Raw genomic sequence first — 24009 nt, 5'->3', positions numbered from 1 at the left:
CCCAAGGCCAGGCTGGGAGCAGCCTGGGACAGTGGAAGGTGTCGCTGCCTGGCAGGGGTGGAACTGGATGATTTTTAAAATCCCTTCCAACCCAAACCAATCTGGGATATTATGAATCTCCTTCAAAAAACAAATCCAGAAGAATTTGCATCCTTGTACTGATTTATTCTACTTCTCTTTTCCAGATATTTTCCTTCAGAGAAAAAAGAAAATTACATGAGAATGCACCTTGCAAAGCCTATCCTTAGTCATGTGAACTTTTTCAGACAATAAATTTCTTTTCTTGCAGCTCCCATTTTTACCTCTTGCAGGAGGCACTGACAGCTGGAAGCTAAAAAGGAGCACAACACCTTCTCATCCTCCTTTGCACTGCCACTATCCTGCAGATCCTTTTAATGAGAAGCCCATTACCTTGCCTGAGGTTCCCTGAACAATAAGGGGGAAAACCCTTCAAAAAGAAGCCCAAGACTCCCCTCCATCATTTCTGCATCCTAATGAGCAGCACAAATGGATCTTTAAGCAGTAAAACACAGCAGCCAATTTCCCAATCAATTCACAGTGGCTTTGAGGGATCACAGAGGCATCAAGTCCAACAGGTCTCCAGGTTCTCCCCTCATGCCCACAAAATGATCCTGCAGCAAATAAAGGTTTCTAAGCAGTGAATTCCAGAGGACAGAATGATGCTCTGTTCCATAAGAGGATTTTGCTCCCATGCTGAAATGCCAAAGCCCCACTGACACAGCAGAGTTCTCCAACCTTTCCACAATAATTAGAAACACAAACCACCCCCTGTCTTTAAGCAGAAAATGTGTGGTCAGAAAGCAGAGTGTGAGCAGCAGCAGAGGGAACGACTGCAGCCAGAGCTGCACTGCAGCTGCCCTGGCAGCATTTGTCACTGGTGGGGGACAGATCCACAGGCAGCTGTGATGTGGGCACTGACCTCAAACACCCACACCAGCTCTGCAGGTGGCTCTGTGCACAAACCTTCCCCAAACAAAGCACATTTCAGCTCAGGGCACACATGAGAGCCAAGGGAAACCCCACACTGAAATGCTTTGATTTGGGATAAACCTTTGTTCCTTTGCAAAGGTGAGAGCACAGAGGAGCTGCAGACAGAACCTCCCTGGACCCCAGCTGCACACACAGAACCCTCCCTGGATCCCAGCTGCACACACAGAACCCTCCCTGGACCCCAGCTGCACACACAGACCCTCCCTGGATCCCAGCTGCACACACAGAACCTCCCTGGATCCCAGCTGCACACACAGAACCCTCCCTGGATCCCAGCTGCACACACAGAACCCTCCCTGGATCTGAGCTGCACACACAGACCCTCCCTGGACCCCAGCTGCACACACAGAACCTTCCCTGGATCCCAGCTGCACACACAGAACCTCCCTGGATCTGAGCTGCACACACAAAACCCTCCCTGGATCCCAGCTGCACACACAGAACCTCCCTGGATCCCAGCTGCACACACAGAACCTCCCTGGACCCCAGCTGCACACACAGAACCTCCCTGGATCCCAGCTGCACACACAGACCCTCCCTGGACCCCAGCTGCACACACAGACCCTCCCTGGACCCCAGCTGCACACACAGAACCTCCCTGGATCCCAGCTGCACACACAAAACCTCCCTGGATCTGAGCTGCACACACAGAACCTCCCTGGATCTGAGCTGCACACACAGAACCTCCCTGGATCCCAGCTGCACGCACAGAACCTCCCTGGATCCCAGCTGCACACACAGACCCTCCCTGGATCCCAGCTGCACACACAGAACCTCCCTGGACCCCAGCTGCACACACAGAACCTCCCTGGATCCCAGCTGCACACACAGACCCTCCCTGGATCTGAGCTGCACACACAGAACCTCCCTGGATCCCAGCTGCAGACACAGAACCTTCCCTGGATCTGAGCTGCACACACAGACCCTCCCTGGATCCCAGCTGCAGACACAGAACCTTCCCTGGATCCCAGCTGCAGACACAAAACCCTCCCTGGATCCCAGCTGCACACACAGAACCTCCCTGGACCCCAGCTGCACACACAGACCCTCCCTGGATCCCAGCTGCACACACAGAACCTCCCTGGATCCCAGCTGCACACACAGAACCTTCCCTGGATCTGAGCTGCACACACAGAACCTCCCTGGACCCCAGCTGCACACACAGACCCTCCCTGGATCCCAGCTGCATGCACAGAACCTTCCCTGGATCTGAGCTGCACACACAGACCCTCCCTGGATCCCAGCTGCACACACAGACCCTCCCTGGATCTGAGCTGCACACACAGAACCCTCCCTGGATCCCAGCTAAAACCCCTCCCAAACTACCTTGGAAAGAGTTTTCAGAGACAACAAATAACTGCTTTGGGACAGCCCATTTTAATATGAGGGATTATTGAGAAAGGAACTGCCTGAACAATGCACAATGTCCTAGATAAATGAGCATTGAGATAATAAAAAGAGAATTGCCCAGTTTACTTCTACACTGTGAATTTCTAAGTTACTATGGTGACATCAAGGTGTCCATTACAGCCTTTCCAAATTACTTTGAACAAGGGATCGAGGGACAGGACACAGGGAATGGCTTCCCACTGCCAGAAGGCAGGGATGGGTGGGATATTGGGAAGGAATTCCTGCCCGGGAGGGTGGGCAGGCCCTGGCACAGGGTGCCCAGAGCAGCTGTGGCTGCCCCTGGATCCCTGGCAGTGTCATGGACAGGGCTGGGAGCAGCCTGGGACAGTGGAAGGTGTCCCTGCCATGGCAGGGGGTGGAATTGGATGGGCTTTAAGGCCCCTTCCCACCCAAACCATTCCAGGATCTGTGACTTTGTTCCATGTAAGTCTCTCAGATGCCCCAGGACTCCAAACCCACGGCATGAGCCCATTCCCAGCTCTCAGGGAAGCAAGGCTCCACCATCCCTACTGCACCCGTACTGCCTGGGATGGGGCTGGCCACCTCCTGCATCCCTTCATGCACAGAACACCACAAACCCACTTCCAGACACTCCACACACAAACTGGGAGCAGGAGGGAGCCTGGAATAAATCTGCTCAGTACAATACCAATAATTTAATTTTCTATCATTGTCTTTGGTGCCTGTCAATGAGTTTTTCAAGGTCCAGTGTGAGTCTTCCACACTACTACTGAAACCTCCTTTGCTCTAAATTGTACTCTGAAGATACAGAGAGCTCCTCCACAGCTGTTGTACTCTAGAAACACAGAGAACTCTTCAATATTTAAGTCTTGTCTAATCCAGAGACAAAATGAGCAGCTCTGTAAATGCAACTCTCCAACCCTCCCTGCCCCTCAGGACCTCTGGATCCCTGACTGAGCTCGGTGGTGCTCTGGGATTATCTCCAGCTGGTCCCCAGTGTCCCTGGAGCTGGACACACCAACTGCTGCTGACAGCTTCACCACTGAGATGTACAAACATCTATTTTTAAGAGTATAGACTGGACAAAAGCCAGTTAAAATCACCACGTACTTCTCTGGGAGGAGCCACGCACCTACAGCAGGATGAAAACAGAACAAGTTGAACCAGAGTCCATTTCCAGCACATCCAAAAGGGAGCCAGCCCTTCCCTCCTGGAGTGTTAAGGCTTGATCCTTGAGCACTAGTATCAGTTTTCTTGTTTCCTCAAACCAAAATTACTTTTCATTTTTTAAAAGGATCGTCACAGCAACATTCCAAAACTCACTCACCCTGTAAAGTCTCCTTAGCCCAACTCTAATTACCTTTCAGATTCGCGAGAAATAAATACCTATTTTAGATAACCAGTTTGAAAGGAGGGGCTTTCCCTTGGCTCCCATTGCTGCACCACACAGAGCCAGCACAGAGCCAGCCTGGCCGGGGATTTCGAGCCACAGCAAATCCTTTCCGTGCTCAGCAGGGCACCTGGGCCCTTCCCGGAGCAGCGATTTCCCGGGATCATCCCGGGGCTGCTCGGCCAGGGCAGGGAAAGGCGAAACCACAGCTGCTCCAGGGCGTGGGACAGCACAGAACCGCAAGCGGAACAAGCCAAACTGCACGAGTATTCCGTAACATTTCCCCGTCAACACAAAGAGCTCGAGCGGCCGCTGCAAACGGCGCCCCACGCCCCGAGCCCAGCTGGAAGGACTGGAAAAACACACCCGAGCCCGGGCGGCTCCCACCCCAGGGCGCTGCAGCTCGGATTCCCAGGTCGGATCGCCCTTCTCGGATTCTCCGCCTCACAAAGAAGCCAAGCGCCAGCCGGGGCTGCTCCAGGGGCGGTGACAGCGGGGCTGCCCCAACCCGGGGAACGGCGGCGAGGAGGCGGGCCGGGGCCGCGCGGCTTCCCCGGGCACCGCCGCGCGGCGGAGCCGCTGCCAAGCCACGCCGGCCATCCCCCCCGGCTGCGGACCGAAATGGAGTTAGAAAGTCAGCACGCTTTAAAATTAAAACGCATAAAGAAAGCGAAGCAGCCGGGGCGTGCGAGGAGGAAGAGGAGCCCGCGGGCAGCAACGACGCTGCCGCAAGCGAGCCCGGGGCACGGCGCGGGGTTCAGCGCGGCTCCCAAAGCTCCCGCTGCGGTTTCCTCCCTTTGCCCAGCACTGCCGGCACCGCCGGGGCGCGGCTGAAGCGAAACCCGGCGGGGCCGGGACCTGCCCGCGCAGGAAAGTCGCTGCCGGGGCGAGCGGGCACCGGCCGGGCCCCGCGGGCAGCGGGGACGTCCCGGGGCCAGCGGGGCTGCCCCAAGCGCGGCCCCGGGCACCGGCCGGCGCCGAGGGAACGGAAATGTGCCCGGCGCTGCCGCCGAGCCGGCCCCGCGCCCGCCGCGGCTCACAAAGAGCGGAGCAAAGCTGCGGCCCCCCCCCGTCCCGTCCGCCGCCCGCCCGGTGCCCTCCGCCCCCGCCGGGCCGCACCTTCTTGTAGTGCTTCCCCAGCCACACGCGGACCGAGTCGAGCTGGGACACGGTGTCGGGGCTCTCCCAGAACTTGCCGGCAGGGCCGCCGTCCTTGCGGCGCGCCGCGGCCAGCGCGGGGCCGGGCCCGCCCGCCGGGGCCGCCGCGGGGCCGCTCCCGGGGCCTCCGCCCGCCGCCAGCGCCGCCGCCGCCATTGTCCCCGCGCGCCCCGCGCCGCGCATGCGCCGCGCCCGCGCCCCGCCCACCCCGGCAGCGCGCCCGCCGCCGGAGCGGGAGCGCGCTCGGGGACGCGCTCGGGGGGTCGGAACGGGAGCGCGCCCTCGGCACCGGCAAGGGGGTGCTCCGGGCCCCGAACTCCCCGTCCGTGCCCTCGGTACCTCTCTGGTCTGCTCAGGCCCCGCCTGGAGACCCCGAGCCCCAATTAAGGAGTAAATTGGGTGCTGACATAATTACCTGCAGGTGTCTGCACCAAGTCTTCACTGTTTGGGTGCCTTTATCTTTCCACAACCAGAGCCCTGGAACGGGTCATTATGAAGCAATTCCCCCCAATTTTCCTTTATAGAAACCACTTAGTTTTGAGTGTCTAGTAATGTTTTATTTGTGAATTGAACATAACAGAGAAAAAATTTAACAAACCAAAACCATGATAAACCATTTAAAAATACATATTTTAGTTCCAACATTATTAAATAGAGCACCAAGAGGTCCTTCATTAAAATCACAATCCCCAGTATAAAACTGTCCCTTGCATTTACAGTAGTTTGTAAATGTTCCTCGTCCCTGAACACTCCAAAGCAGAAATAAACACCTGCAGGAAAGGAAACCTCTGGAGATACAGGGAACAATAAACCCAGCAAACATCCTGCAATCTGAACTTCACCATTTCAGAACTGCCATTCTCAAAAGGCAGCACAATGAGCCCAGCCAACAATTCCAGAGGGTCTGTCTTGGGAGAGCCATAAAATCTCATCCCATCGCATCCCTGATTCCAGAGGGTCTGGCTTGGGAGAGCCATAAAATTTCATCCCATCGCAGCCCTGCCGTGGCGGGGACACGGAGCACTCGCTCCCTTCCCCTGTCCCGGCTGCTCCAGCCCCAATGGGACACTGGCCTGGGACACTGCCGGGGATCCAGGGGCAGCCACGGGTGCTCTGAGCAGCTCCCCGGTTGGGATCGGGATCGGGGCTGGTCCTTCCCCAGGATCGGGATCGGGGCCGGGATCAGGATCAGGGCCGGGATCGGGGCTGGGATCGGGATTGGGGCCGGGATCGGGATCGGGATCAGGACTGGGGCCAGGGCCGGGGCCAGGATCGGGGCTGGGATTGGGATCGGGGCTGGGATCAGGATCGGGGCCAGGATCGGGACCGGGATTGGGATCGGGGCTAGGATTAGGATTGGGGCTGGGATCAGGGCTGGCCAGGTCCATCCCCGGGATCGGAATCGGGGCCGGGGCCGGGATTGGAGCTGGGATCGGGATTGGGGCCAGGATCGGGGCTGGCACGGTCCATCCCCGGGATTGGGATCAGGGCCGGAATCGGGATCGGGATTGGGGCCGGGATCGGGGCTGGGATCGGGATCAGGGCCGGGGCCGGCCGGGTCCATCACCAGGATTGGGATCAGGGCCGGGATCGGGATTGGGGCCGGGATCGTGACCGGTGCCGGGATCGGGGCTGGCCGGGTCCATCCCCGGGATCAGGATCGGAATCGGGATCGGGGCCGGGATCGGGACCGGGATCGGGATCGGGATCGGGCCTCAGACCGGGATCGGGACCAGGACCGGGACCGGGACCGGGATCGGGCCTCAGACCGAACGGGTCCCACGGCGGGGCCGAGGCTACAGCGCCCCCAGAGGCCGCGCCGCCCATTGGCTCTGCCGTTGCCATGGGAACAACCCTCGCCGCCCATTGGCTCTGCCGTTGCCATGGGGACATCCCTCACCGCCCATTGGCTGTGCCGTTGCCATGGGGACAGACCCCGCCCCGCGCCCACGAGGGGCATCGCGCCGCGGCGCCGCCGGCCGCGGGGAACGCGCGGGCCGCCTCAGTTCCGGGGAGAGCGGAAGTGAAGTGCGCCGCGCCGGAAGCGCGCGCGGGTGCTGCCGGGAGCTGTAGTCCCGAGGGGCGGCCCGGCGGCGGCAGTCGCGGTGCGGAGGTCGGTGCTGGGCGGGCGGGGGTCGGACCGCGACCCCTGCGGAGAACCGGGGGGGCCGCGGGGGCGGCACGGCGGCGGGAGGCGGGGGACGAGCGGGGGATGGCGCCGAGCAGCGCGGGCTGAGGCGGGGAGGGCCGTGCGGGGCCGCGGCCTGTGCGGGCGGGGCGGCGCGGGCGGGGATGCTCGGCGGCACCGGGGATGCTCGGCGGCCCCGGGGATGCTCGGGAGGCCTCGGGGATGCTCGGGGAGGCTCCGGGGCACCGCTCCCCGCGGGCCCTGGGCGAGGGGTCGGCGGGGGGAGCCCCGGGAAGCGGCCGCGGAGCGCGGCTGTGCCCGGAGCTCCGTCCCTGCCCGGGGCAGGCTCCGCTCCGCTCCGCTCGGAGCTGCTCTGCCGCTGCCCTTCCCGCTCCCGCCTCTCCGCGCCCGCCTGCGGCTCGTCCCCGCCGGCCCCGTGGAGCCCCGGGGCCGCGGGAAGGGTCGCTCCGGGTCAGCGGTTTGGCCCCGGCGCCCGGGGCCGCTCGGAGCCCGGTGCCACCGGCAGCGCGTCCTTGCCGCCGCTCAGCAGCGAGGGTCCTGCGGGGCTGGCCGGGAGGAAAGGATTCCTGTAGGGAAAGGTTTCCTGCAGCCCTCCGCCGCTCCTTCGGCCCAAAGCACGGAAAGTACAGGATAAATCACGGCTGCGAGCGGCGGGCTGGCGCTGCCCGGAGCCCGGGCAGGCAATCCTTGGGCTGGATGTGCCGACAGCAGGATTTCTCCTTTGTTCTCCTCACAAAGCACTCGGGGCTCTGCCCCTTCCAACACCGCTGGACTATCCCAGCAGCCAATAATCGGAATTGCTGTGATTTTCCCTGCGTCTCTCTCGGCGATGTGGTTTTTCCTCATGTAGTTGTTTTCCAGTGGATCAAGGGACCCCAGCAATTCCTTCCCATCCTTTGGGATTTTATCTGACAATGTTCCGTGCCGCTTTGCCTGGTTTCACTCTTTGCCTTCGCAGCAGGAGCACTGAGTCTGTTCCTAACAAACTTTTAGTGTTTCTTGTGCCACTCGGGGCTCTGGAGTTTGCTGGGTGTGAGGCACAGGGCTCCACACTCCTGTGGATTCTCATTCCAGCTGTGCCATTGCCTGTCCAGGCCATTTCTTCACAAATCCAGTGTCCTCGGAGCTCCCACATCTCTCCTGTCATCAGACAAAATCCATTTTGAGTCTTGCAGTATCCCTTTCCATCTCTGTGTTTCCCTGCGGGCTGGAGCAGCTGCCACAGTTGGACACTTATTATTTGGGATTAGGATCTGCAGGAGCAAACCCTGGGATTTCCCCCAGGCTGCTGGATGTGCTAAAAGTGATTCCCAGGTTGCGCTCCTGCTGTCCAGATTCAGCAGATCCTTTATTCTCCTCCCTGTCCTGCCCCACTCCCACCCAGTCTGATTCTTACTGGTTCCCAGTAAGGCTCCCAGCCCAGCTGGGATCTGCAGCCAGGATCCTACCAACAGCTGGGTTGGAATCTTGCTTATCCAAGGGGATCTCAGTTGTTCACCTTGGAGCCTCATCCCCGGAGGGTTCTCCATTTTTTATTTCTTTGTTCTTGAGCAGAAAAGACCACTCTCATCAACTTTGTATTGCATTTACCCTTTTGGGTTGGAAGAGAGTGTAAGGATCATCCAGCAAGGCCGTGGTCAGGCTGTTCCCAATGTCCAGCTTGGTCTTGGACACTTCAGGGATGCAGGGAACACCCACAGCTTCTCTGGGAATTACATCCCAGCCCCTCCCCACCCTCCCAGCCAGCAATTGCTTCCCAATCTCCCATCCATCCCTGCCCTCTCTCAGCTCAAAGGCATTTTTGGAAGAACCCTTTTCCCCACCCCAGCATGGCTGGGGCATTCCTTGTTCCTGCTCCCTGAATTCCCACTAGGGAACGCTGCAGTTTACCTGCCCATCCTGTCCCAGGAGCTGAGGGAGGGATTCCCTGGATGATTCCCTGGGGTACCCCCAAAAACAGCTGCCCCTCTTTGGTCAGAATGTGCAGGGGGATGTGGCCAGTGCCCTGGGAGATGCATTCCCTGCAGCATTCCCTGTCCCACTCCTGGTTTCCTCTCTGCAGCACTTCTGGAGCATTCAGGGATTGGCTCCTTTCTGTCAGAGCAATACTGGACTCACCCAACTCATCAAAATCCCCTTGGCTTTAGGGCAGTTTAAGCCAGGCTGGGGTGATCCCCATGGAAGGGGACACAGGCTCCAGCCTTGGCAATCTGGCTCCAGAACCACAAAAAACCTCCCCGACTTTGTTCCCTGCAGTGATTTATCACACCAGGGACATTCCCCTCTGAGAATCACCACAGCACACGTGGGGTTGAATTCTTGCCAAGTCAATTAATCTGGTTTTATTGATTTCATCCTTGGAAAAGGCCAGGTGTGGCCCTGGCAGCCAGGGCAGGTTGGTATCCGTGTGTCCGTGGGGAGGAACCCATGGACCATGGACAAGGTGTCACATCCAGAGATGTGGCCAGAAAATGGGCTGGGTTTATTTGAAGCCTTTTTTTTTTTTTGCTACTGAAGTAATTTTGTCTTACTGAAAGCAGAAGTGAATAATTGGAATGATAATTGCAGGCTATTAATTGCATGCTCAGGAAGTCATTGATGGGGACAGTCAATGTCCATAGAATCCCAGAATATCCTGCCTTGGAAGGGATCCACCAGGATCATGCAAGTTCAGCTCCAAACTAACTTTGTGTGTAAATAATGACCTTCACTCCTCACCCATCTGACCTGAGTTTATAGAAAAGCCTTGTTACTGTTTCCAAGAATCCCTACAGTGTATTTAACACTTGGCATGACAGATAAAACACCCCAAAACAAAGTTGGTTTTCTTAACTGAGTGAAAGTTATTTTAGTAAGAAAATAAATAGGAAGTTTAACACAGTTTCAGTAAAGAACATTATCAAAATTACAGTTCTCTTTCTTCTCCTGGTTTTTTTGGTTTTCATTTAAAGGGAATAATGGCAACAATCTACTTCACCTTGGCCTAAAAGGCTTTTAAAAACCCCTCATTTTCACCACTGAGCCAAAGCAGAAGCACCTGAAACATTTTAAAGGAACTACCAATTCTAACTTGCAGTTTCTTTGTGCTCCCTCCTGCTGTCCCAGGAACCCACCCTTCCCGCTGGGATGGAGATGTTCTCGCTGAATTCCCTCAAAGGTAAGAGCTGGCACAGCCTGGGGCTGCACTGGGGATTGTCCTGAGCTCGGAGGGGGAAGCTGGAGCAGGTGGCTGAGGAGGAGGAGGAGTTCACTGGGTGAGGAAGGAGCTCAGTGTGGCAGCAGAGCTGGCCCAGGAGGGACAGGACAGGATTTCAGGGAAGCAGAGGAGCCCTGCAGTGTTATCCAGAGACATTGGACACTTGCTTGCTGTTCAGCTTCAAGCACAGGTTTTTTCCCTTTTAATTTTGTCCTCCTAAATATTCCTGTATCCCTCAGTACCTACTCCACGAGCTCTTTATCCTTGGGATTTGATCCTGTAATACCTGTCACTGTCACCATGGCTCTTTTCCCTGCCATTGCTTTGCCAGCCTTCCTTTCAATCATATTTTGTCCTCAGAAATCCCTCCAGTCACCATTTTCTGCTTTAACTTGTGGATCTTTCCTGAGCTCTGTTACTTGGTCTTAAAGAGAGTGGATAGAATGGACTAAAATATTCCCGCTCTGGCTGAGGCAGAGGGAGCCTGCCTCCATCCCAGGGAATTCATCCTTTCCCCTGGCACTCAGGACACGCAGCAGTGACCCCACCACTCCTGTCACTGCCCTGCTCTGAGCCACCAGCACTGGGGCTGCTGGATTTACCCTAAAAATCCCAGAATTCTTCCCAGCCCGGGGCAGGAATTGTGTACAGAGTGCCTTCAGCTGGGAACAAAGCCCCTCTCCTCCACCAAATCCTGTCAGTGGGGTTGGAGTTGGGTGGAGAGACGGAATTTCCTGGTGAGGGCTGGTGGTTTGTCACAGCCAGGCTGGGTTTGGGACTCGGGATGCTCCAGCCCTGGGGATGAAGGAATTCCTGAATGACCCGTGGCTCCTTAAGGAGCTGCTGCCCCTGCACAGGCTTGGCTGGAGGGGCAGGTCCAGCCCAGCTCATCCAGGAGCTGCCAAAGCTGGGAGATGGCTCTGGAGACCCTGCCTGTGCTGGCTAACGCTGCTCTCTGCAAAATAAAGATACCTGGAATCGGCGACCTCTGGAATTTTTTAATAAATTGAGTCTTCACCGCTCTTTCTGTGCCCACAAGATAATTTTTTATATCATTTTTGGTGACAAACCACCAGCCCTCCTCACCCCTGACTGTCCCTGCACACTGGGACTGCCTGTCAGCCTCTTCCCCCAGCTTTTCCAGTCTCCTGTCTGTGTGTTTCCAAGATTTCCCCAGCTTTTCCAGCCCCTTCCTGTGTGTTTCCAGGATTTCCCCAACTTTTCCAGCCCCTTTCTGTGTGTTTCCAAGATTTCCCCAGCTTTTCCAGCCCCCTTCCTGTGTTTCCAAGATTTCCCCGACTTTTCCAGCCCCTTCCTGTGTGTTTCCATGATTTCCCCAACTTTTCCAGCACCCTGTCTGTGTGTTTCCAAGGTTTCCCCAGCTTTTCCAGCCCCCTGCCTGGATGCTTCCATAATTTCCCCAACTTTTTCAGGCTCTTCCTGTGTGTTTCTGAGGTTTTCCCAACTTATCCAGCCCCCTGCCTGTATTTCCAAGTTTTTTTCCAGCTTTTCCAGCCCCCTGCCTGTGTGTTTCCAAGGTTTTCCCAGGTTTTCCAACCGCCTGTCTGTGTTTCCAATATTTCCCCAACTTTTCCAGCCCCTTCCTGTGTGTTTTTGAGGTTTTCCCAGCTTTTCCAGCCCCCTGCCCATGTTTCTCCAAGATTTTCCCAGCTTTTCCAACCCCCTGTCTGTGTTTCCAAGCTTTTTCCCAGCTTTTCCAGCCCCCTGCCTGTATTTCCGAGGCTTTCCAGCCTCCCTTTCCTTCCAGTCCTCCCTGAAGCTTTTGCTTCCAAACCCACCTCAGTTTATTCCTGAATAAAAAGTAAAAATTATGGTAAAACAGTAAAAACAATAGTTTTTACTGTGCAACGTGCTGTCACAAGATTAACACAGGATTAATTCCCTTAAATGGAATGAGTTGTTTTCCTTTTTAGGGGTCTGGGTGATCTTTGGACGATTTTTGAATGAACAATCAGTTTTGAATGATTTTTCCCGATTTTAGTGGACCAATCTCTTAAAATTTGTGGTCCAAGTGCCAGAATAACTTAATGTATTTCAAAAAAGAAAAAAAAAGGTGGGTTTTTTTTGTCATCTGGTGCCGATTCAGGATCTGGGTTTGTGTCTCCACTTGTTGGGTTTGTTTTTTAGTAAAAGAACTTACAAAGACAAATCAGCAGCTAATTCAGAGGTTCTAAAAAGGGAATACATGAGAAGGCAAACTTGGTGTAATATGACTTTTTTGAGTGTTGAACTCTTCTAAAAAGTTGGGTTGTTTTTTTTTTTTCCCCTTTTTCTTAGTTTTTTTTTTCCTTTTTCCTAAGGGGTTTTATTTGATTACTTTATTCATCTTGAACCTCTTCTCATGGAGCCCAGGCTTTGTAAAACTGAGCTGTGCCATTGTATTAGTCAATATTTTTTACCTTATTGAAGATTTCTCTTTCTGATTTAAAGAAAAAATCAGAAAAAAACCAAAAATAAGCAAACCCTCCTGAAAAACTTTTAAAAACCCCTTTTGCATCATGGTGCTTAACCAGCCATTCATGTTAATTTTCACTTTACACACAAAATACTCAATAATAAAGTTTTTGACATAGAAATGAGACCCTGGTTTAAAGAAACGCAAAACTTAATGGTAGTCCCAGTACAGCCAGGGCTAATGGAGATTAATTGCTTAGGAAAACAAAAAATCAGATTTAAATAAATAATCCTGTAGGGTCAGAATTTCATTCGGCTCTAGAGCCTTAAGAATTCTAGACCTGGATATGAAATAATTAATGTAGAACTAATTATTAAATAATGAGTAACAGGAGACTCGGAGTTGTGGGGAAGAGCTGACTTATTTCATGAAGATTCTAAGATCTTTAAGATTTTCATTTTTGATTGTGTAGATTTAAGACTCGGTAAAAATTTAAGTTTTTAAGTTCCTTAAAAGACTTCTTTTAAAGCTTATGAAGATTTTGATTTTTTCAGTGTGTATCTCAAATATTAGCAAACGACGGGCTGCAGGAGCAGCTGGATTTTGGGGATACGCACTTGACCGTGAGGGTGGGACAGTGGCTCTGGGCACCGCGGTGCTCCTGGGCTGGAATTCCCGGTGTTCCCTGGCCGTTATTCCCGGTGTCCCCATGGCTGGAATTCCCGGTGTTCCCTGGCCGTTATTCCCGGTGTTCCCCGGTGTCCCCATGGCTGGAATTCCCGGTGTTCCCTGGCCCTGATTCCCGGTGTTCCCCGGTGTCCCCATGGCTGGAATTCCCGGTGTTCCCTGGCCCTGATTCCCGGTGCTCCCCGGTGTCCCCATGGCTGGAATTCCCGGTGTTCCCTGGCCCTGATTCCCGGTGCTCCCCGGTGTCCCCATGGCTGGAATTCCCGGTGTTCCCTGGCCATTATTCCCGGTGTTCCCCGGTGTCCCCATGGCTGGAATTCCCGGTGCTCCCCGGCCGTTATTCCCGGTGTTCCCCGGACGTGATTCCCGGTGTCCCCATGGCCGTGATTCCTGGTGCTCCTGGGCTGGAATTCCCGGTGTTCCCTGGCCCTGATTCCCGGTGTTCCCCGGTGTCCCCATGGCTGGAATTCCCGGTGTCCCCATGGCCCTGATTCCCGGTGTTCCCCGGTGTCCCCATGGCTGGAATTCCCGGTGTCCCCATGGCTGGAATTCCCGGTGTTCCCTGGCGTTATTCCCGGTGCTCCTCGGCCTCGATTCCCGGTGTCCCACGGCTGGAATTCCCGGTGTTCCTATGGCCCTGATTCCCGGTGTTCCCCGGCCACTATCCCCGCTGTCTCTATGGCTGGAATTCCCGGTGTTCCCATGGCCCTGATTCCCGATGCTCCCCGGCCGGACTTCCCGGTGTTCCCCGTCCACGATTCCCGGTTCTCCCCGGCCGGAATTCCCGGTGTCCCTATGGCTGGCTGGAATTCCCGGCGCTCCCCATGGCCGCTATCCCCGGAGTCCCTATGGCCGCGATTCCCGGTGCTCCTCGGCTGTTATCCCCGGTGTCCCTATGGCTGGAATTCCCGGTGTTCTCCCACCGCAGTTCCCGGTGCCGCACGGCCCAGGAGCCCCGGAGCGCGGCCCAGCGGAGCCCCGGAGCGCGGCGGGTCCGGGAGCGCGGCGGCCCCGGAGCCCTGGGAGTGCTGCGGGCCCGGAGCCCCGGAGCGCGGCGGGCCCGGAGCCCCGGAGCGCGGCGGGCCCGGAGCCCCGGAGCGCGGCGGGCCCGGAGCCCCGGAGCGCGGCCCAGCGGAGCCCCGGAGCGCGGCGGGTCCGGAGCCCCGGAGCGCGGCCCAGCGGAGCCCCAGAGCGCGGCGGGCCGGGCCGGGCCGGGCCGGGCCGGGCAGCGGCTCCTGCTCCGGCTCCGCTCCGGGTCCCTCGCCGCCCGCCGGGCCGCTCTCGGTCCTCCCGGCCGCCGGGGGGCGCTGCCGGCGCGGCCCGCGGGCGCGGGGCGGCCCAAGATGGCGGCGCTGGGGCTGCTGCTGCAGGCGGCGGGGCCGCTGCGCCTCTGCCGCGGCCCCCGCGGGCCCTGCGCGGGGCCCCGCGGGCTCTGCTCGGCCTCCCGCGGGCCCGCCGAGCCCCGCCGGGACGAGGAGGACGAGGAGGAGCCCGAGGCGGCGCAGGGTGAGCGGCGGGCCGGCGCTCGGGGCCCCGCGCGGCGCAGCGGAAGGGAGGGGCGAGCCCGGGCCCGCGGCGGGGCGGGGGAGCCGCCACATCCCTCCCTCAGTCCCTCCCTTCTTCCCGCGGCTCCGCCGGGACCGGGATGCGCGGCCAGGGAGAGGAGCCGCCGAGCTGCGCAGGTACCGGGGGGAGCGCGGGGCTGCCGCGCGGCCGCCCCGCCGGCCCTTTGCCGCCCGCGCTCGGGTTTCCCGGTGATTCCCCTCAAGGTCGCGGGGCCGGGCCTGGGCGGAACTCCGGCCGCCTCCCGCGGCTGACGCGGGCGGAGAATCCCCGCGGGGCTGCGGCGGAGAGCGGCCGGGCGCCGCCGCTCGCCGTGAGCGCCGCTCCCCGCTCTCCGTGCCCGGGATCGCGCGGCTCCGGCGGGGCGGCCCCGGGCCGGGTCCGCGGCGCCGGGCCCGGGGCCGCAGCCCGGAAGGTTTTCCCCGGTCGGATGCCGGCGGTGCGCGGGCCCCGGTGGGAAGGGTGAATGCCTTCGGAGTTGTCGCTGCTGTAAGAGAATGTTTAAAACTCGGCTGTGGTGTCATGTTTTCAATCGCTTTTTGTTGGATTGTGGAGCGTGGAGAACACTTGGAGCTTAGAGAGATGAGAGTGGAGAGATGAGAGTGGTTTTGTGCCAGAGGTTGTGACTTGAACCATTTTTCCTTACAAAAAATCGCTGTTTTGGTTTCAGTTTTCTTTCGTGGGCTGTGTTTTGAAAACGTGAAGTGTTATTGTATTTGAACATTTTTTTCTCAGCCCTCATGCTTCTGTGTTTGGTGGTTTTTTTTCCCATGCCTCAGCATTATTAAGGTTATTATTTTCTCAGTAATTTCTGGATTCTTTGGATCTTGGTTCCATTTATCTTTCAGAAGCTACCGAGTTTCATCTTGGAGTTCAGAGTGGGATGGTGTTTCAGTTGTTAAATACAAGCTCTTCAACTAAGCAAATTACCTCCCTGCTAAAGCAAGTGCTGAACCACCCCAAATTATTGTTTAACGAGCTGCTTCAGGTGTTGCCTGAGAAAAGGAATAAGCCAGGATTTTTTTTCTCTTCTTTCTTCTTTTGTACTTCATCCCGCATCACTTTTTTCTAACTTGTTTTCAGACAGTCTCTGAGTACTTTTATTTTTGGTCTTCAGTTCACTCATCCTCCCAGTTTGTACGATGGATTGACCATGGAAGGCTCTTGATCTTGAGATGGGAGTGTGGTGATACTGGAATTGTTTCCAGTAATGGATTTGTTTTGGATGAACAAATAAAAGCCCTCAGGGTCTAGTGAACCTGCCCTACCTGTCCAGCTGCTCCTTGAACACGTGGAGATGAGAAGTGTCATTTGAAAAACCTCTTTCTGAGGTTGGTTCTGAGCCCTCAGCTTGTGAGCTGATGTCTCATTAGCTGTGCTCATTTGGCTGCTTTGTTATTAGCCTTGGATGCAAATATGGAAAAATCCACTCAGACCCAGGCCAGCTTCAGAAAGTCACTGTTAGATCCCTGTTGTTATTGAGGCTTCAGGGTTTTGGCTCAGACAGGGGGGTTTGGGAGCTCAGGGATGGTTTCAAACCCCCCAAATTCCCCCAAAGCCGTGCTTTGGTGTACTCCAAGCTAAGCTGCCAGGTGGAACCTCCTGTGTTTCCCTCCATCTCTGCAGTGGAACATGTCTGGGCTAATTCCTTGTGAAATGGATATTGTGGAGCCACAGGGCTTCTTTACTTCCTTGGGGATTTTTGATGTCTTGGAAACACTTTTGGATTTATTACTTGAATTTGTCATGGCTTGAGGATTTTTGTCTTTGACAGTTTGTCCTTGGTGCTCGTTTGTTACTTTTCCAGGGAGTAGAACTGGAGAGAAACTGATGGATGTCCTCTGTCCTCCTTGAACAAGACTTTGGGCTGTTTTGTTTGTGCTCTGGTACCTGAGTGTTTCCACTCCTCACGTTGGTTGGGGTTTGGAGGAGGCTGGGGCTCTCCAGCTTTGTGGTTTGTTGGTTTTGGGGTCTGGTTTTTGTGGTTTTCAGCGTAGCTTGGAATTACCCTGGACTTTCACAATCAAATTAAGCTAAAGCACTTACTGGCTTTGAGGAACTTTAATTAGTTAATTGGCTTCTTTGATAGCCCCACCCTGACTTGTCTGCTGTCCAAGACAGGCTTTTAATATTCCTTCGTTATGTCAGAGCCGTGGTTTGGGTGTCACGTGTGGCTCGGTTTGGGGAGTTTTGGGTTGTACTCCTTGTGCTCCCACTGACACGATTCCCACCCAAACATCCACCCTCAGCTGTGGCAGACCTGAGACGCTCCTTGGAGCAAGATGCTGAGAAATCCCATTTGGCAGGGAAGGGAACATTCTGCAGATCCAGTTCTGCAGTTGTTCCTGTAAAAGCTTCAAGGGAGGGATGGCTTCCTGCAGGATAAGATCCTCTCAGCTCTGGAACTGGGGCAGGAATGGGCTGAAGGTGATCCAGCAGCCCTTGGCACAGTCAGAACGTGGTGCTGAGTGTGGCATTGTCAGCTGGGGAGAAACCACTGCACCTCGTTGGGAATTCCAAGCCTGAGCTGTCACCAGAACTGGGCTTTGTTAGTCACAGATCCTATTTTCCTCTCTAGAGCAGATTAAATATTTAGTCTTCACTGAGGAGTCACCTCAGAATGTGAGAAAGCGCCTTTGTTGTAAGTAATTGCACTAGGAGGGCATTAAAAAAATGAGTTGCACACCCCTTATCACAGAATTTCCCAGGTTATTGTTTGTGAAAGAGGAAACAACTGGAAGCCGAATCACCAGCCTGGTGCTGGAGGTTTGCTTTTTGCTTTTCTTTTTAATTAGTGAATTGAATGGTGCATTTGGGAGCTGTGTTACTGCTCCTCCCTCTGCAAGTCCCAGCAATGTGGAATGGAATAGAACTGCAGAGTGCCAAAATCTTGGACACTTTTCCAGTTTTCCTGAGCAGGCCAAAGTCTGAATATAGAGGGATTTGCTTCAGTAGATAGAAATAGCACATCTGCCGTATAATTAGAGAAAATTGGCTTATAGTTTTTCATAAGGCTGAGACCATTTTCCTTCTCCCTTGGCCAATATATAGAAGGTAATTCATGGACAAATTGTGTTCATAAATCAGAGTAATTCCTGCAATTCCCCTGGAGTTATCCAAGGCTACTGAAAGCATTTCTCGAGATCCAGGTGGTTCTTCTATGGTATACAAGAAGCAGTTTCAAAACTGAGTGTCACCAGTGCATCTTCTGTGCTGAGCTGTGGACCAGGCTGCTGGGTTTGGCTGGAGAGGGTGATGGGATCAGCAATGGCTTTTTGTTCTCCTTAGCCAAATGTCCAAGGCAGTGTCAGGCCTGCAGTGGCACGGCACAACTCTGCTCTCTCTGAATCTCCTGTGGTTTCCCAGTTGCTCCCTTCCAGCTGGGCCCTCCTGGGACATCACTGTAATGAGCAGCTTCTCAGAGAGAATCTCTTCCACTGCCTGTGGGACAGAGCCTCTCCTAAATTCCTCTTGAACATCTCGGGAAGTGTCCAAGGCCAGGCTGGATGGGCTTGGAGCAGCCTGGGATAGGTGCCCCTGCCCATCTGTTAAATAAATGAATGCAAGATCTTCATGGATCTTTCCAACCCAAACCATTCTGGGATTGCCTACAGCTCCTGTGTTTTTCACGACACTAACTCCAGAATCAGTTTCCATCAGACCATGGTGGCACATCTTGGTGATGCTCAAGTGAGTGACTCTTGGCTCCTCCTTTCTCCTTGGATTTGGTGGCTCAGTTGGAAATTCTGGTTTCAGTACCAGTGATCTCTGTGCTGGCTTCTGATTCATTGCTGAAACTCACTCTGGATTCCTGCAGGGGATGTAGAAACTCTCTTAAGAGGGAATGCTCACCCCCAGGGTGGTGTGCAGGGAGGTTACCCAAGTCCTGGCTGCCCAGGGAGCGTGTGTGGGATGAGGCTGAGTGAGCTGTGCTTGGTGCTGCAGAGAGGAGATCCCATCCCTCTCCCTGTTCCCTTGTGCAGCTTTTGGTACCTGCAGGACTGGCTGATTTACTTGTGAGCCCAGCAAAAACGTGTGGGTTTCCTTTTCCTGCCTTGGCTTTCTGTGGGATTAGGGCTGCAGATTGGCTCCCTGCATGTCTGCCTCAGTGGGAGTGTTGGAGCCTGGGAGAAGGGGCAGCTGCCCCTCTCCACAGTTGGAGCTGTGAGTCTGTGAGGTGTTGGAACATCCAGAATTGTTATCACATTGATCTGATCACGCTGGACCTGCTGCTGCAAAAAAAGGCCCTTCCCAGTGCTGGCCATGGCAGTGGGGCAGGTGAGAAAAGCTGGAGTTGGTCAGGGAGGAGACTGGGACAGGAGGTGGGTGTGACATGGCTTTGTGGGGTTTTATTATTGTTATTATTATTTTAAATGAGTGATTTGATCTGACCATGAACATCCCCTCCCTGCTGTACCCTGAGCAACATTTCCCTGTGGGGGCAGAGGCCAGTCCCACCTGCCCTCTGTCCTGCTGCCTCTGGGGCTGCTGTGTCTCCAGACCCTGTTGGCAAACTTCTTTCCAGGGGGTTCTCTGGGCAGTTCAGTACTAAACCACATTCCCAGGCTCTAATCCAGCCATCTCAGTCATTTCAGGAAGAAGTCCTCAGGCATTTTTTCTTGTTCCTACTGCTGGTTGGATCTCATGTGTACCTTGTGAGATCCTGGATTTAACCCACGGCTGGGGGGGACGTTGCAAACGCCCAAATCGTGCAAAGTTGTTAATGCTCAGCTGGGTTTTGATATTGAGGAGTGACACAAACAGAGCTGGTGGGGAAACAGCACCGGCTCCATGCTGGTGACAGGGGCTGGACCTGAGCCCAGGGGTGCCCGGGTGGGCAAGAGGCCGACGGCCCCTGGTGGTGCCAGCCCCAGTGTGGGCACGGCGCAGGGCAGGGATTGTCCCCTGTGCTGGCCCTGCTGAGGGACCCCCTGGAATCCTGGGGGCAGCTCTGAGCCCCTCTGAGCAGGGGAGCCCTGGAGGGGCTGGAGTGTCCAGGGAATGGAGCTGGGAAGGGGCTGGGGGAGCTGGGAAGGGGCTCAGCCTGGAGAAAAGGGGATCAGGGGGGACCCTGTGGCTCTGCACAGCTCCTGACAGGAGGGGACAGCCAGGGGAACAGGGACAGGAGGAGAGGGAACGGCCTCAGGCTGGGCCAGGGGAGGTCAGGGTGGACAGCAGCAGGAATTTCCCCCTGGAAAGGGTGCTCAGGGCTTGGCAGGGGCAGACCAGGGAGATCTGGAGTGCCCATCCCTGGAGGTGTCCCAGGAACACCTGGACATGGCTCTCAGGGCTGGGGACAAGGTGGGCATTGGGCACAGGGTTGATTTGATGATCCTGGAGGTCTTTCCCAACCTCGGGGATCCAGGAGCTCGCTGGTGCCTGGAGATGCTGCAGGTGAATCCTGGACCCTCTGCCTGCCCCCCGTCCTCCCCAGGAGCCAGAGCTGGAATGGGACTGCACAGCAATTGGGAGACATTTAGCTCCTCTTTGGTTTTTTTTCCAGATTCCAGAGACTTACTAAAGGAATTTCCACAGCCTAAAAACTTGCTCAACAGTGTGATTGGCCGAGCCCTGGGCATTTCCCATGCGAGGGACAAGCTGGTGTACATCCACACTAACGGGCCAAGGAAAAAGGTAATCCCATGCTGCTGGAAGGGTGGGACACAGAGAGTGGGAAGGGAGCCACAGAACTGCTAATCCTGGAAGTAGCTACCTAGAGAAAATCATAGGAGAGTTTTAATTCCACTTAAAAGTTGTGTGATAATCTTTCAGACAAGAAATATTCTCACTTCTTTATATTTTTCCTGATCTTTGTGTGTTTTAAAGGTGTGTAAATGCAGGTGCTGTTCCTCTTTTTTGTGTGGATATTTTTCTTTTAAATTACTTGCTGTATCTGGCCTTTCTCAGCAGAAAGACACATAGTCTGTTGCTTAAATGTGCTTGAAGGTGTCCTACTACCTTAGAAAATTATGATTGAAAAGCTTTATTGTAGCCCTGCAGACCCCTAGATTTGATTGTAAATTCCGACAGAACAAATTCTGAAGCCTAAAATGTCCAATTGTGACCAGAAAAGAGGAGTTTCTTTGCAATGGAGGGAGGCTTCTGATAGTACTTAGGAGCAGAATGAAATACAGCCTCTTTGTTTGTTAAATGAAGCAGAGGAGTCCCAAGCAAACAGTTTTCCAGTTGCTTTGAGCTGTCACTGGGATGCCCGAGCCCCAAATCGGTGTCTGAGCTATGAACTGAGCAGGAATTCTCACCTAATGGTGCTCCATGGCCAAGGCTGTGCCTCCTCCTGCCACACCAGCTCTCATTCCAGAGCTGAAAGCCCTTTCCAGCTGAAGTTTAACTGTAACCTACATTCCAGGAAAAGACTCAGTTCTGAAGGCTTAACATTTTCCAACAGCATTCTGTCTAAAGTTTCCCAGACAGTTTTTATTGCCACATCCTTTTTAAGCATCCCTGGATTTTTGGGGATACGTTAGTAATGTTGCTTCAGAGTCCTTCATTATTTTTGTTTGTTTTTCTTGCTCTTTCTCAAGCAGTAGTGCAGTTTCCCAGCTTAAATTTTGGAATACCATAGCCAGTGCCTCATCCCTAAAATTCGGAATACCCCAGGCAGTGCCTCATCGCTTTAGTTTGTGTAATTGGTTCCCATTCTTGCCAGCACTTAAATAGATTAATGTGGAGAGTAACTTCAGATTGAAACAAAAAACTAAACCAGGAAAACGATAAAGGAGATAAAGGAGCCTTGGGAAAAAATGAGGGTTGGCTCACAATTTAAAAACAACCCAGCTGAGAGCCTGGAGAGCTCTTGTTGGATGTGAACAAGGGGTTGTGAGCACTTGGCCTTCCTGAGACACCTTTTTTCCCAGCAGGTCTGTGCTTTCCAGGCTGTGCCCGAGGCAAAACCCATAGCAATTCCCTCCCTGAGCCAGGTGCAGGGGCAGGAAGGCAGCCAGCCAGGTGCTGGGGAGTCAGGAGCCTGTCTCCAGCCTTGGGGGATCCACTGCTGCCTTTCATCTGTGCTGCAGAAGCAGGAGAGAATTCCCTGGGCATTTCCCTCTTGGAGCCTTGTGGCATCTGCAGGGCCAGGAGCTGAGCGAGCTCTTGATTTGGAGCACTTCTTTGAAGAGGACAGAGTTCAGCTCTCAGCATTCCTTGCCTCTGCAGGTTTTCTGTGCTCCCTGGCAGGAGCTGTGGTTCTGCCAGGGCTTGTGTTGGGCTGGAGCTGGGTGCTCCTGTGCCTGGTGAATGCTGGAGTGCCTGGGAGCTGAGGCAGCCCTGTGCTGCTTCCATTGCAGTGAGGAAGCAGCTGGGAAGATTTCCTGGCTGTTGCAACTGGAAGGTGTTGGAGAGGGGATTTGCTCCAGGGCACGCTCTGGCTGCTGCAGTGTGCAGAGGGGCAGCCCTGGGATGGAATTGTTCCTGCAATGCCCTCCTGGCATTTATCCCTGGGAGCTGACACACTGTGGCACCACAGGCCATGCTGGACCTCAGCCCTGCAGCTCCTGTGGGGCTGTGGCACCTCTGTGCCCCGCTCTGCCTTTTCTTGCACTGCTGCTGCTGTGGAGCTTCCCGTGAAGGGACCAAGACGTTTGTTCCATTTTCTTCTGTATTTCTCTTAGCCTGGAGTGCAGCGATGTTTGCAGTGGGTGTGCTCTGGTGGAGGGGAGAGCTTGCCCTGGCTCACCCTGTGGTTCTCCTTGCCTTTCAGAAAGTCACTCTCCATATAAAGTGGCCGAAGAATGTGGAGGTGGAGGGCTATGGGACCAAGAAGATCGATGCGGAGCGGCAGGCGGCGGCTGCGGCGTGTCAGCTCTTCAAGGTGAGCCCTGCTGTGTGCAGCCAGCCTGGCCTGCTGATGGGAGCTTGCTCTTTGTCTGTGCACTCCCTTAGCTGGCCCCTCTGCTAGTCAGGGGTAGAGGGCCAAGACCTGAGTCTGAATCCATTTGAGCTCAAAATCCCACATGCCTCAGGTAGTCCTGGTCCCTGTTCCTTTTGTTCCTTTTCATCAACTCCTTAGCCTCAGCATCTACAGCGAGTAGAGTTTCCCTCAGATGGGTTTGCTGGTCACTAACTCCCACTTCTGCCAGTGCAGCTGGGTGTGTTTGCAGTTGTACAACATTCAGAGCCTCCTGTTTCCTCTTCATCAAAGCCAGTGTGGCAATTACATGTAGTAATTCACTATTACTCCCCAGTTATGCTTTGTTTGGCACTTATTTACAGCTGGAAATGGATGTGTGCAGCCAGTATCAAACAGGCACAGGAAAACTATAAAGGTCACTCTTGAAGGTGTGAAAAAGATGCAGTTTTATCTCCAGCTCTGCCCCTGGTGGTTCTGTGTTACCTTGAGCAAGTGAGACTGATTTTGGAGTTTCCTGTTAATCTATTCAGTGGGAACAGGGGGATCTCTGTGCTCAGGAGAGGATGCTGAGGATGCTCTGGCAGTGAGACAGCTTTTGATTTGCTTGTTGATCAGAATGCTCTTTGAGGAAATAGCCAGCCTTCAGAAATTCAGGAGGGCAGTGTGAAAACTCAGCTTCTTCAGCTGCTTAAACTGGTCCTCTAATTCTGTGATCAGCAAAATTTGCTTCACTCACTGACTTCATTGCACCTCACTCAGTCAGCACTCACTGGGAATACATACTGGTTCATCCTCTCTAGTCCAGTTCCCTGTTTTCTTTGAGACCCTGGAAGTTTTCAAAGGAAGGAAAATACCCTACTAATACATTTTCCCCTAGTTTTTTTGGAAATGGCTGAAGTGTACTTTAGAGCTTAAACCAAAACCCAACCACCTGAAACCACAGATTGAACGTGCAAAGCTTTCTTTGCCAGCTAAACTGGAACCTGGCAGAAGACCCTTGGGGTGGGAGGCCTTGTGTGATCACAGCTATAAAAAGAGCTAAAATGCTGCCTTAAAAAGTCATCAGTCCAAGAAAATTGTTAATGTCTAATTAGTGCAGAGAGTGAATACAGAGGCTTTGAGTAGAGCAGCGAGCCAGGTGAACTTTGATGACTTAGGCACTCCCACAGCACAAAATAATACAGCTTTTTCTAATGTAGGG

The 24009-nt window shown here is 54.6% G+C and overlaps 2 protein-coding genes across 3 annotated transcripts in view; one reads left to right on the top strand and one right to left on the bottom strand.

The window, feature by feature from the left end:
• The window catches only part of SMARCC1 (SWI/SNF related BAF chromatin remodeling complex subunit C1), a 64467-nt gene extending 59330 nt beyond the window's left edge, over window positions 1–5137 (bottom strand). Inside the window, exon 1 of the mRNA XM_077790035.1 lies at window positions 4892–5137. Within this exon, the coding sequence (XP_077646161.1) occupies window positions 4892–5113 (222 nt within the window). The 5' untranslated portion in view covers window positions 5114–5137. The remainder of the gene's footprint in view (window positions 1–4891) is intronic.
• A 1846-nt stretch (window positions 5138–6983) lies between these two features.
• Window positions 6984–24009, top strand: part of DHX30 (DExH-box helicase 30) — a 31330-nt gene continuing 14304 nt past the window's right edge. Inside the window, exons 1-4 of one of the 2 annotated variants that reach the window (XM_021538984.1) lie at window positions 6984–7043; window positions 10185–10236; window positions 20445–20575; window positions 22659–22769. In XM_021538984.1, the coding sequence (XP_021394659.1) occupies window positions 10206–10236; window positions 20445–20575; window positions 22659–22769 (273 nt within the window). In that variant the 5' untranslated portion in view covers window positions 6984–7043; window positions 10185–10205. Of the gene's footprint in view, window positions 7044–10184; window positions 10237–14955; window positions 15061–20444; window positions 20576–22658; window positions 22770–24009 lie in introns of those variants that run through there. The other variant, XM_021538982.1, reaches the window with a different exon arrangement.

This window comes from Lonchura striata, chromosome 1, assembly GCF_046129695.1.
Source record: "Lonchura striata isolate bLonStr1 chromosome 1, bLonStr1.mat, whole genome shotgun sequence".
NCBI classification, from domain to species: domain Eukaryota; kingdom Metazoa; phylum Chordata; class Aves; order Passeriformes; family Estrildidae; genus Lonchura; species Lonchura striata.
The sequence above is the reverse complement of the archived record's forward strand: the minus strand, read 5'-3'. Positions and strand labels throughout refer to the sequence as shown.